This window comes from Trichosurus vulpecula, chromosome 3 (genome assembly GCF_011100635.1).
Source record: "Trichosurus vulpecula isolate mTriVul1 chromosome 3, mTriVul1.pri, whole genome shotgun sequence".
NCBI classification, from domain to species: Eukaryota; Metazoa; Chordata; class Mammalia; order Diprotodontia; family Phalangeridae; genus Trichosurus; species Trichosurus vulpecula.
The window spans coordinates 16,440,006-16,454,010 of record NC_050575.1 but is presented as its reverse complement, the minus strand read 5'-3'; the positions used below and the strand labels follow the sequence as shown (position 1 = coordinate 16,454,010).

General features: G+C 35.6%; 1 protein-coding gene across 4 annotated transcripts in view; it reads right to left on the bottom strand.

Moving 5' to 3' along the window:
* The window catches only part of WDR20 (WD repeat domain 20), an 88,087-nt gene that overhangs the window by 19,018 nt on the left and 55,064 nt on the right, over positions 1-14,005 (bottom strand). For all 4 annotated transcript variants that reach the window (XR_005009899.1, XM_036750562.1, XM_036750561.1 and 1 more), the window contains one exon: positions 8,793-8,975. Coding sequence is in view for 2 of the 4 variants with exons in the window: in XM_036750561.1 (XP_036606456.1) it covers positions 8,793-8,975 (183 nt within the window). In the remaining 2 variants the exon portion in view is untranslated. The remainder of the gene's footprint in view (positions 1-8,792; positions 8,976-14,005) is intronic.

Sequence of the window (14,005 nt, the reverse complement as noted above, 5' to 3'; positions counted from 1 at the left end):
CCAGTCCTCAAATATAATGCTTTACCACAATGGTCAACTGTTCTGATCAGGTCTCCAGCAATTGCCAAGTCACACATTCTCAAAATTGTTTGGAATTTCACAAATGCCATTTCAGGAGGCTGTGATCCCTAATCTTTTGATCATTTCAAATGAATGTCTGTCTACATTTTTACTGAGATCAAGAGATAACTTGTTGCTCAATAGTTTTTAGAAATGAAAACTAATTAGTGGCCTGTGATGCCAGCTGCTAGTAATAATACGCTGGTAAGGGAGATTTCCAAACTTATCATTCATTACGTAACTGCAGGAAGTCTCAGAAGGGCCACAATCTATGTGGCAGGTTATCTACCAGCCATATAGCTAGGTTTGGAATTATGAAACAATTTCAAAATTGGGTTTGAAGGATGATGTTCGTTTAATTTAAAATATGGCAATCAGAATACATATCCCCCTAGACACTAATAAAAGTGACCCACAGAATATTAAAAACTGGAAAAAACTAAGCATAACAGTCCAACCCTTTCATTTGACAGATGAAGAAACTGAGGCAATTAAGCATGACCTTGAAATGCATGGCCAGAAGCCCTGCTACCTCAATACCTGTGATACTTTGAGGATTGAAATTTAAAATTATATCTGAAAACACCACAATGAGATTCACATCATTCATTTTTCAAGGAATCAAGAAAAATAAAATACTAAACTAATAGGAAAAGTGAATGTTACTCAATCTAGAACTCCTGTTGGAATTTTTAGACTTAATTATATAGGACAAAGTTCAATTGGTCTTTTCCACACTGAAATCTTTTAGTAGAAAACATTTTTAAAAGACTTAAAAAGCCAAGGGCCTTCTGCTTCCTTCTTTCACCATCCATTATAACTATTCTTTACATGTAGGTTACCGTCCGTCAACGCAAATTCATACAGTAAATATGATAGTGATTGGCTTAACCTAAGAAAATGTGAATTTTTTAATGACAAGAGTCACTGCTACTGGATGGGGCCTTTATATAATATTTGGTAATGTCACAGTTTTTAAAGTGAATAACAAAAATGCCAAAATAAACATAAAACATATAAATAGGCACGTTCAGGAGTAGTCATTGGGGAAAAAAATCAATACAGACAAAAATGACTAGAGGATTTTCACCACAATTACTTCTAAAAGCTTTGATTTTTCCTTTAGAAAAAAGCTCCTGGGGGAAAAAAAGCAGTGCTTATCATTTTGACCAATATTTGAAATTATTTCATGTGATTATTATGAACAGTTTTACTTTTACCGGAGTAACAATAAAAATAGCAGCAAAAAATTACAATGAATTTGCTCCCAAAAGCCCTATCGTATAACTTACTCATCTCCAAACCAAAGCCCTCCCGCAGGACTACGTAAGGCATAGCAAGTCAGAGCCTGCCCTAAGTACCAGATGCTATGGGCCCCCAGGGGCGCCATCGCTGGGGGAAGGAGACGCCTCTATCTCATGGTCTTGAGAGATTGGAGATTCACGTATACCTCATCCTAACTCTCTATGCTCTTTGCTAGTATCATTTCCCTTCTCTCTCCTTATTCTTCACACCAATTCTGGCTCTACCTTGTCTCCCTCTATACCTAGACTGTAATGGCCAATTACTCTAAGAATAACTTTTCTCTCTTCCCTGACCCACCTACCCTCAAATCTTTACCATTCCCAACGTCTGAGTCCTCATCCCTAGAGGATCATGACCACTTACTCTCTCCATTCTTGTTCTAAAGCTATTGAATATCAATAGAGGGGGGAAAAATCCCCACATCTTATTTTACTCACCACAAAAATGTTACACAACCTCAATTTAGTCCTTACGATTTCCCAACAGTCCTCCTAGTCTATCCTTATTAATGTCTTATCTCACTCCCTATACTGTTCCAAATCTCTCCTCTTGTCCTTTCCCTCATTTATAGAGTATCACTTAACTTCCTACTTCACTGAGCTGACTGAGACCATGACAGCACTTCCTCCTTCATTCTTTAGAAACTTCCAAAAATTATTGCCCACCCCTCCTGTTCCTTGATCTCATTCCCTCTTTTTTCAAACTTCATTGTAGCATTAATCATTCCTCCTCCCCAATCCCAGCCCCCACTTTATTATCAGTTTCTCTACTTCACTAGCTCCTTTATCGTCTACCTACAAACATTCTTAGGTCTTCCCGGTTCTTCTTCTTCTTTTTCTTTTTAAAGAAAGCAATCTTTTGATCTTTCTACCTCACTCAACTACTATTCTCTCTTTTCCTTCACAACTGAGCTTCTTGAAGTAACTATCCATAGCTGTGATGACTCCATTTCCTTACTACATCCCATCTCTTTAATCTCGCCACCATTCCACTGAAACCATTCCTTAAAAGTGGTCAATAGCCCTCTGATGACCAATTCCAACAGGCCATTCTTCAGTCCTTATTCACTTTTGATCCCTCTAGAGCTCCAGACACAAAAGTCCACTCTTACCTACTAGATATTTTTCATTCCTTGGTATTAGACACACCATATTCTCTTGGTTCTCCTCATTCTTTTATGATTATTCCTCCTCTAGTAGGAGAAGTAGTGCAATGGACAAATCACTGGACCTGTAATCAGGAAGGCCTGAGTTAAAATCCAGCCTCAGACCCTTACTACTTTATCTGCCTTAGTTTCTCCATCTGTAAATGGGAATAATAGCACCACCTAGCTCCCAGAGTTGTTATGAGGATCAAATGAGATAATATTTGTAAAGCGCTTTGTAAACCTTAAAGAGCTATACAAAAGCTATTGTAATGATTACGATGAGCATGATACTGTTCCTTTTCTCGGAAGTCTGAGCTTCCCTACTGCCTGACATCTAAGGCCCTCTAAAATTGTCTCACCTCAGCTTTAGATTATTAATCTATGTTATTCTGCCCTTGGGCCAAACTGTACCCTTTCTGTTTCAACCTTCAGGGCCTTGCTCACATTTATGTCTGAAATTTTCTCTCTCCTCTTTACCCACTCAATTCCTACACATCTTTTAGAGTTCAAATCAAAAGCTACTTTATCCAGAAATCCTTCCTGCAGAATACGTTTGTATCTCTACTACTTATCATCTCTTAGGTTCTCAAACTTGAGGTTATATTTGAAGCTTACCTTTCTCCTAGCTGTGGTGCATGTTGCTATGCAACATTTTCTTCCTAGAACCTCTTTCCCCACTTCTTTTCCTAATGATTTTGTAATCTAATTATCTGTATTATATACCCTAACTAGATTAAATTGAACTCTCCTTGAGGGTGGAGACCATATCTTCTCTATACTTACATTACTCAATGTCTACCAGGACACTAAGTAGATGCTTAATAAATATTTTTTAAACAGAATGGCTCTAGGGGTAGTTAAGGATCACAGTTTTATAAGGAGAACAAAAAGGTCAGTAACTTACTAAAGGTATAAAATTCAATTTAATTTCATGAAAGGAGGGGGAAGGCAAGGAAACAAGCCTCCACATAGCATCAACTATATCTCAGACAGTGTGTTAAGTGCTTTTTATAAATACCTTATTTGATCCTCACAACAACCCCACGAGGTAGGTGCAATTATTGTATTTTCCCATTTTACAGCTGAAGAAACTGAGGCAAACAGAGATTAAGGGCCTTGCCTAGAGCCATACAACTAGTAAGTATCTCAGGACTTCCTGATTCCAAGCCACTGTGCCACCAGGTGCTTCCTTACTATGTGCAAAGCACTATGTTAGATGCTGGGAATGCAAGGACCTCTGGCTTAAAGGAGTTTATATTATAGGGGGCAGATGGGGACAATAGAACACGCAAAGAAAAGTATATAAAACAAGGCAATTCGAGAAGGAAGAGAACCCTGGCAATGAGGGAGGACAAAGTGAAAATCAGGCAAGTGTTGAAGACAGGCGGCATCTGGGCTGAGATATAAAGAAAGAATAATTCTGAAAGGCAAAGGTGAAAGGTAGTGTATGACAGGCATGGGAGGAAAAGCTAATGTGATTACATTCAACTGGGAGAAGGAATCCAGAGAGGCTAGAACATTAGAGTTCACAAAGGATAAGAATATGAAAAGGCTAGAAAGGTAGGTAGACAGATTATCAAAAGTCTTGAATGTCGAGTTAAGAAAATCTACACTTGATCCTACAAGCAACAGGAAGCCTCTCAAAGTTTTTGAGCAAGAAGTGAAATAAATCATACCTGTGCCTTAGAAAGTCTATTTTGGCAGCTATGTAGAGGATAGATTGGAAAGGAAGAGATTGGAGACAGAGACCAATTAGGAAGCTACCATAATGTTCTAGAAAGCTTAAGTTAGGATGGTTTCTGTATGAGTGTAGGAAAGGGGAAATATTTAAATATTTTTTTCCAATAGATCACAATATTATTCTGTTATCCTTTAATTATTAATTTACGGGATAATGTAGCAGTTTGTTCTTTCCTATGATAGTTTTCATACTATTAATTTAAGCTTAGAAATATATGAGAATTTTTTTGTGGTTGTTAAAAGAAGTGGTCTTTTGTGGGTGGAGGAAGTTTATCAGGAAACGATGGGTATAAAAAACCTTCAGTAAAAATTTCTTTAAAATATGTTGCCATAAAATAATACAACAACTAAGAGATGCTATAGTTACTATATATTAATAATCAAAATTTTATTTAAGTTGCTACAAAATATTATAGTTACCAAGTCAGTTGCTTGAGATTTCAGCAATTGTACTGGGCTTTTTGGCTAATTATAGTGTCAGTTATAAAAAGCGAAATATTTAACCCCTTAAGAAGGAATTATAAAGGTATGAATATTTAACACAAATTGCTGCCCCTCAAAGGTAATCTTTTTAAGGAATTACATTCCATAGCGTACCCAGAAAGTGTTTACCAACTGTAATGCCAAAGCATTCTTTATATTATATAAAGTTCATTTAGTCACTTTCAAGAACATAATATATAGTAATAATTGGGCAGAGATAGGAATCTAAATTCCATTACAGAAAGAATGAAGTATGCTGTCACAATAAGTTGAATAGATATTTTTTCAGGGGTTGAGGACATAATAAAATATAGATAGAAACTACACATTTTTTTTAGATTGTAACTATGATTTCACTGGTATAGGGAAATCACAGTGAAGAAACTCACTCTACTAATTCAGATTAGTGCCCACTCTGTAGTTTATAATCACTGAAATGAAATGACATGCCCAGGATCAGAGAACTAGTACACAGAAAATAAGACTTGAAATCAGGTCTTGCATATTCTACAGACAGCTTTCTATTCATTATACTTCACTATTTCTCGTGTATTCTCAAAATATTTAAAACAGATCGTAATCATTTCTCTTGCTGGAAAGGATCAAATTTTCTCTGGTTTGACATCAATTAAAAACTGAAAAATTTGTAATTTGATTATGATGATGACTGATGAGGTGATAATGAATGACAATTTAGTTTTTGTTTTTTTTTGGTAAATGATATTCATCTGAATCCTGAAAAATCTCTCTTGAAAAGATGAACCTTATTCTACCATAGAAGTTGCTGAATGGATTTCTGAAATTTATATTTGCACAGAGGAACCTAAAAGTTTCCCTGATCAAAGATTGTTATGACCTATGACTGTGGTTATTCTTGATACTAAGTTTAAAATTGTGCTTGAGCTGGGTAGCTGGCTTTATAACTCAAACTGTGAGCAAGTTTCAAAATCTTGTTGCCTAACCCCACTGACTGAAATGAATGGTGTCTGGTCTGATGTTCAACCTAAGGCTGACATCTACTGGCTGTAAATGGAGAACATGGGCCAATACAACAATTTTCACGTTAGCAGTCTATGATAAAATAAATTGTTCACCTCTGACCAAAATCCTTCCCAACAGACTGTATAAATATGCTTGCTATAACTTGTTAGTGAAAGCTAGGGCAGTGGCAAGAGATTTTCATGTAAGGAAAAAAAAAAAGAACTCTGTTGGTGCCTTAGGAGATAATAGGACCTAGTTAGCCAGAGTTAAGTCAGGAGTTGGCTTGCCAGACAGGGTCTGATACGCAACTAGGCAAATGAGAGGGAGGAAAAAAATAGTCAAGTGCAATAGGTTTAAGTTAGGCAAGGTACAGAGTGAATGCAATAAGAAGCAATCAGCAGGAATAGAATTAATAAATAAGTAAAACTCAAACTAAGCTCTGCTCTTCTGGCAAAGACAGTCCATTTTCTGCTCTGCTTTTTATTTCCTTCTGGGTTAGGCAGCTCTATATTAAAGACTTCTTCCCTTACCGCTACCTCAACTTCATTTTCTGTATAATGTGTATATTTGTTTTATCAACCTTGTAAGATTCTTATGAGGATTAAATAAAGTATACTTCAAAGTTCTTTGAAAAAATAGAAAGCCTTGGACTTGTTGGAGTCACAGGATCTGGGTTTGAACCCTGGTTCTGCCACTTACTGCCTGGGTTGTGATCTTAGGTCAATCATTTTCTGTCTCTGAAGGGCTAGATTAAATGACTTATAAGGTCCCTTTCTAGCTCTAAAAATTTATGATATGAAATTTTCTTAGCATTCTTAAAACACTTTGCTGACCCTGTAACACAGGGTTAAAAAAAAAAAAGCTAAATAAAACATTCCTTAAAGTCCAAAGAATTTTTTCTTATTTTCAAGGGCAACACATTTTCATCTTAAGTTATGACAGTCAAACTGGCATAAGTCACAGGGAGAGACCTGGAATTATGAAGTTATATCTGAAGTGGCAAAGACTAGTCTTGGAGGCAGACCTAATCTCTCAGTGTTATACGCAATTCTCTAAAACTATAAATTGCAGAGCAGGTAAAGACCTACAATGGTAGATGAAGTTCCCTGATCCAGATTTCAACACATCATTTGAAGTCCTCATCCAGGACTTTTCCTATATCAATAAAATCACAGATCCAGTTCCTATAGGCCCTTTGTGAAATAAAATGTGAACAAATAATAATACATTTTTAAAATCACATGCATAAATTTTAAGATAATCTTTAGTAACAACTTCAGACTAGGGAAGGGCCTGCTTGATAAATACCTACTGAAGAATCTTTAAGGATATGTCAACTGTACCAAGACTCACCTAATCTCTTTGCCCTTCAAACCTGCCTCCTATCCCCAACTAAACCAATCTTTTATTTTCTGCCTCTCTAAGGGATACAATGGTTAATCCACTGAAAAAGCAACCACCAGATAAGATTTTTCAGGAACACTTTACAGGTTCTTTTGATTCACTATTGCTCTTACTGACCCTTCCCTTAGGAATACTGTCCCTTCCCCCCACCAAATTCCAAATCATTCAAAATACAAAACAATCTGCTACAATTCTGAGTTTCTTTCATAACAAAATGATACCTGTAATGGCTCCACATTCCACATGTCTACATGCTACACAATTCCAGAAAGATTAAGAGTTTCTATATTAATTTAGCATTTTCTTCCTATGCAATGAAACTTTCTTACTTTTGTTGGGCCAAGTCATTTTACAAAAAATAAATTCATCTAAAAATTGTCCTTTACTGCTAATTAATGAACTGCAATATTGTTGAATACTATACACCACAAAAACTGAAGGAAAAAAATTTCAGGACAGGGCTATTTTTATTGGAATTTTTTTCTAAATAAGAAAGCTGTCTTCCCTAAAATACAAGCACACGCATGTGCATGTATTTTACCTTTTTGGAACTAGAATATACTGGGCATTAAATTTATATCCGTATCAGCCTATTTTGCATATATTAAATATATGAAGATTTTTAAAAAACTTAATTGATAATGTGCTTTCCTTCCAAGGAGTCTACATTATAAATCTTCAAAGCAAATGTCTTATCACTGTCTCTTCTTTTATTCCTCCAGAGAAGCAATGTGAAACATGATGAAATTGTGACTTCCCCAGTGCACACCTTATAAATGCAGAAAAAGGAAATAGAAAACATGAGGCTCCTTGTTTTTTCCACCACTCAAGTTTACCTTACTTGTTCATTTGACAGTAAAACTAGGTGAAAAGGGCAAAGAGGAGAAAGTAAAACAGTTAAAATATACATAACTATACTATTTGATAGAACCTTAGAACTGGAGACAAGTCTGAGATCACCTAGTCCAGTCCCATTCTGAGGTACATTTTTTTTCCAAAGGGGTAAGGTAAGACTCTTCCATAAAATTTGCAGATCATTATTAGTAAATCTGGCTGCTAACTTGAACCTACTACATTCATGAACCCTAAGACATGTTTCTGGATTGACCGCACAAGCCTATCTAATTCCCTTTAAAATATTGTCACAATATTAGTGACAGCTCTGTCATGTGATCTAATTAAAATTGTCAGAATTTCTAACCTTGCCAAAAGCAATATGTGAACAATGTCTGCAAGAGTAGGGCTATACTACCTTTGGGCCAGATAATACCAGTGTAAGACACACAAAAAGGTAAAGCATTTAAATGGCTTAAGGCAAAAGCCCTCAAACTCTTTAAATTATCTTACAAAATTCCCAATAATATGGATAATTCCAACTTTCAATATTCTAAGCAATTATTTTCTAAAGTAAAATAATTTTAAATATCTGGTTAATGAATATTCTTTTTTTTCTTGAAGCAAGAGACCTATAAGGGTATACAATAAAAGCAAATAAAATACCACTAATGAAGAAATAGGCAAGACTCAAGAATGTAATTTAAAACACAAATTTTGGCATTTCCATGGCAAATAAAAATCAGCTCACAAAGAAGTATAAAGAGGAGCCCCTTGAAAAAAGGGAATGAGTTCTTTAAAGGTGTCCTTAAAAACCAAAGCAAAGAGTACTACTTACTTCCTCATTAAATAGTTTGCTAGTTTCTTTTTTGATTGGATCTATGAGTTGGACTTGGCCTGCAGAAAAGCCCACCAGTAGAGAGACGCTTTCTGCTGTGGCTGTTAGGTGGTTGAAGTCATGACATGTAGGCTGTGTTCCTTTGTATATCCTTTTATCTATCGGTTTACTCAAGTCAGCAGCCTGGGAAAGACAAAGAAAAATATACAAGGTAAACATCAAATTGAAGTGCAACTGTTAGGTTACAACAGTCAACTAATATTTATTGTTATTACAATGTGCAAAGCACTCAGTAGGCCTAAGGGTGAAAGATAATTAAAGGCATGGTCCCTGCCTTCTAAAATTCTGCCAGATTTTATTTAACACATTTTGTTCAGCAATCTTTTACTGCTGCTTATGTTCTCTTTTTTTAAAACTACACTTTTTAACTGGGGCATCACCTACATAAAGTTTCAACTTTAAAAATATGTGATCAGCCCTTAATTATCCAAATGTGGATTATTTACTGCAAATTTTAAACCTCTGCTAGGATCCTCCACCATTTGTCAGTGAGTATTCAAGGAGTGAACATTCATTTTAATACTAGCCCAAGCAAAACACACTTAAGGTTAAACTGTTGAAATTTTTCCCCCTTTAGTTCAAACATTAGTGAGTCAGTTCCCTACATACATGGGGTATTTTCATCTTAATCATCTTTCAAAGTCCAACTAAAAATCTAGCACCCTCATGAAGCCTTCCTTGAGTGAAGTGGTTAATAAAGCTTTTCCTACCCTGAAGATCTCAATAATACCTGTTCTGCAATTCTTTAATACACTTTTCAATTCCGTACAGTTGTACCTTTCTTAACCAAGTACTAGACTACTATGCTCCCTGAGGTATCTTACCTTTGTACCTCCTTCAGTGCCTATTAATGCAGTCTGCATTAATAAATATATGGTTAAATCTATTAAGCACCTTCTTATGTGAAAGCCCTACAGGAAATATGATTTCTATCTCCCAAAACTTACTAGTGTGGAGAAGCAGATACCCCCTTTAACATTTAACTGCTGCCTTATACCACCTCTTTTACCTACCATTTTAAAAAGCATAGCTCCAAAGAAACATTGACGTATATCAGAATAATATGAGCAAGTAATTATGCCCAGCAATGGGAATGCAGAGACCAAAAGGAATTAGCTCCTTCCATCGAGAGTTTACTAAGTCCTGAACAAAGATAATGTACCCTACAAGGTGGGGAATGATTGATGCAAAGGAGGAAACAAACTGTATGAAATGTTCATGGTGGAAGAGAAAGCCTGGGGTGGGAAATGGGAACAGGGAATGTCAGGTGGGTCTGGAAGAAGTGGCCTGAGAACAAAGCATGGAAGGAAGTAACCCAGTATCAGAAAAACTGAACAGGCTATTAATGAATTACCATTATTTTTAAAAACTACTTGGACCAGATGGATTCTCAAGTGAATTTATCACATATTCATAAAATTATTTTTTAAGAGAGAAAATATTCTCTCTACAAGACAAATATGGGCCAGATTTGCAAACCAGGGAAAGACAAAGCAGAATTTGTAAAGCATCACAGACCAGTTCATCTCTTTGAGCCTTGGTTTCCTAATTTACAAAATGGAAGTGGTCGTACTTATCCTACCTTTATAATAGGAAAGGCTTGAAGAAAGTGCTTTGAAAATTAAAAAGCACCAAAGAAATGTGATTATTTGTCTTACAATGTTTACAGGTGTCATTTTTTTCAATAGATGTGTGATCTCAGTGACATGGGGTACTCCCTCCAACAATGGAGCTCTGAACCCATCTATATGTATGCCTTCTCAATCCTAAGTGACTCACATCCTAATCCTGTAAATCCTCTAGAGAATACCCAATGTGCTGAGGTCTTTCTTCTAGTTTCCTTAATGTTGCATGAATACTAAATGAAGCACGTGGGCTGCCATATCTGTTATCCTTTGATTAACTGCCCTGTGGAGACCAAAAGAGCCCAGAAAGTGCAAACATCTACCTTTCTACCAAGTTGAGAGACAACCTCCAAAGGCAACATGGGGTTATAATGTGAACCAGTTTTTAAAATCTTACAAAAAAAAATACCATAGAAGAGTATGAGCAGTATTACATCATAAAGCAAAAAGAAGAAGTGAAAGCTAAAACTGGTCTAAAGAAACTTATGAACTCCAACTAAGCAAAGTCATCCCAAGGATACTTCGGCAAAGATGAGAAAAGATGGGAATGGTCAATGCTGGAAGGGCTGTAGGATGATAGCCACAGTGGTGCATTGTTAGTAGAACTTTGAATTAGTACAAACATTGAGGAGAGCAATTTGGAATTATTCAAATAAAGTAACAAAAATGTCTATATACTTTGACCCTGAGATTTTACTGCTAGGTTTAGACCTGAAGAGCCCACTGAAAATAAGCTCCTATACACACCAAAATATGTGAAGCAGCGATGGGGACTGATTAAACATATTGTGGTACATGAATATAATACTTTAAGAAATTATGAATGTGAATAACATAGAGAAGTATAGAAAGATGTACATGAACTGATGCAAACCGAAGCAAGTAGAGCCAAGAAAACAATATATACAATCGCTATAACAATATAAACAGAAAAAACTACTGTTAAAAATAAAAAGTGAATGTGGCAAAATAACAATGAACAAGCTAACTCCAAAGAAAAAAAATATGAGAAGACACTCCTGCATGCATGCAGAGGTAGAAGATCTATGAGTGTGGTATACCGCCAAGTATTTTCAGAATTTTAAAATATCTTGATCAGTTATACAGATTTTCCCCCCTTTTTTGTATTTAAAAATACTATTTGTTATTTGGGACAGCTCTTAGTGGATGATGGTATACTGGGGGGAAATTATGGTGATATAAAAAAATGACATCATAAAACTTACTTAAATTAAACAAAAATAAAATGGAAAGATTTGTGAAAAACATTTCAATAAACTTTTCTCCATTAAGAATAGTGTGGGACAACCACATTCAGAGCTTAACATCACAGTCTATGAGGTGCTTAAAGAGGAGGCAGAAATGGCACTAGGAAGAACAAATGTGGGAAAAGAAGCTCGAATGAAACGTATACGGGATAGATCTGTGCTAGACTTGATATAATTATGAAGCCATGGAGAGACCAGTCATAGTAGTTATCTGAAAAGACAGGAAGATACCTAAGGGTATGGGAAAAGGTAAAGGTGTCTCACAGAGAGCATCAGTGACTACCAATCCATATGTCTACTCTCTCATCTATATAAAATATTTAGTAGTCTCATCTATATTTGAATTGAGGACATCTTCAATGCAGGCATTCATTAGTACAGTACAAGCAAGCTTTCAAAAGCAATATTCAATAATGGATCACATCTTTACTATCTCAAAATTAACTGAAAGATGGAGATAAAATCCTATTGTGTTTATTTGTTGATCAGGAAAATACATTATATTTTACAGTAAGGTGTCTCCCCATCCATATATAAAAATCATTCAAGATTCCCAGAAAAAATTCCTTCTCAATGACCTTCAGATAATAAACACCAGGCAAGACATAAAAATAAAGAGATGCATTTTTGCCAAAAGTATGCAGTACTGAGATGGACAAGATTCAGAGATGACTCCCAAGATTCCCTTTGGATAGTGAGGTCCTCTACATGCTCCTATTTATGGATGACATTGTGTTGACTGCATCATATTCCCATTTTTAACATGTCTCAACATTTTATTATTCACATGCCTGATTTTTAAAGAAAAGTTGTTGATACATGGGTTGATAATGTTGAATCACAGAAATCTGATTTAAGCACTTTTACTGACCATGCTTCTAGTATAGGAAGAGAAATTAATTTTCTGTTAAGAGCTACTGCTAGGGTACTTTGTTGTTAGCTGTCTGTCCTCTAATGAATCTGTCTCTAAAATGGCAACAGAACATTTCTAATCCTATGCTGGTTCCACCCACACAATTCCTTTTCATTCAATTTCCCTGGCTCAAGATAACTGCAGCTAAAATTTACTTAATTGGCATTAGATATGTTTAAATAAGCTAACACATAAAAAATATAGGATCTGTAAAAATCTAAGGTGTGATATATTTGCTAAGCATAGGGAATCACATAACAGAGTAAGAAAACTATTTCACATTGTGAATTAAAGAAGATGTGGAAAATAAGATGATGATGAAGAAGAGGAGGAGGAGAAGGAAAGTAAAAAATGAAGGAAGGAAAGAATGAAAAAATAAAGAGAAAGACAGAGAGAGAAGGAAGGAGGGAGGGAGGGAGGGAGAAAGGAAGGAAGGAAAGAAGTCCTTCCACAGGACTTTGATCGATGACCTCCTATTAATCCTTCACAGAGAGTCCTCCCAGCTTGTTGCGGGCCTTCCTTATATTCCCTAGACATTGTGTCAACTTACGGACCGCATGAACTTTCTATGGATTATCCTTCCTACCTTCCATATATTTCAAGTAGCTTGTAATCTAGCTAAGTACGTAAGTTTTTAAGGGAGGACAAAGCTTTACAGGACAGTAATTTTCTTTATATTACAAAAGTGGTAGGTTTCTGAACTATAGTGTACAACTTTGGAATCATCACCACTTGACTCTAGGGAATCTGTGAATTGAGTGGAATTAGATTTGAGTTTCATGGCTATTGCCTTGGGATATTTGTTTATCGGGGAGGGGGAATAGAGATTTACAGAATCATAGCATTATTGTTATTTCATTTTCAATTTCACTTTTCATCATAATCACCTGTGAATAGCAAAATTACCCAGGTTGTATTTCTACCCTCACTTATTACAGATGAGAACTGAAATAAAGCAACACTTATGGCAAATGAATATGCATGAAAATAAAAAAAAGTAAAGCAATAACAAGAAAAGTCCTAGAACAAATCATGTTTGATAAAATTGTAACAGACTTTTCTGATGGTAAAGAACACCTTGTGGATAACTCTCAGGGATGCTATAAAAACTGAGGTTTAATTAGATGGTTTCTAAGATCTCATCCATGTTTCCCCCTTAGCGGTGGAAACAAGAAGGAGAGAAGTATAGGAAGAGATGTGAGGGTAGGTAGTAATAGTTATGCCAAAAAGAAACAAAAAAAAAAAAGCAAGCATCATGAAACATTTTAAAAATCAAGTCTGAAGAGACACAGACAAGCATGGTAGTGTTGGGACCATCATATTAAATATAATAGGTACTTTTTAAAA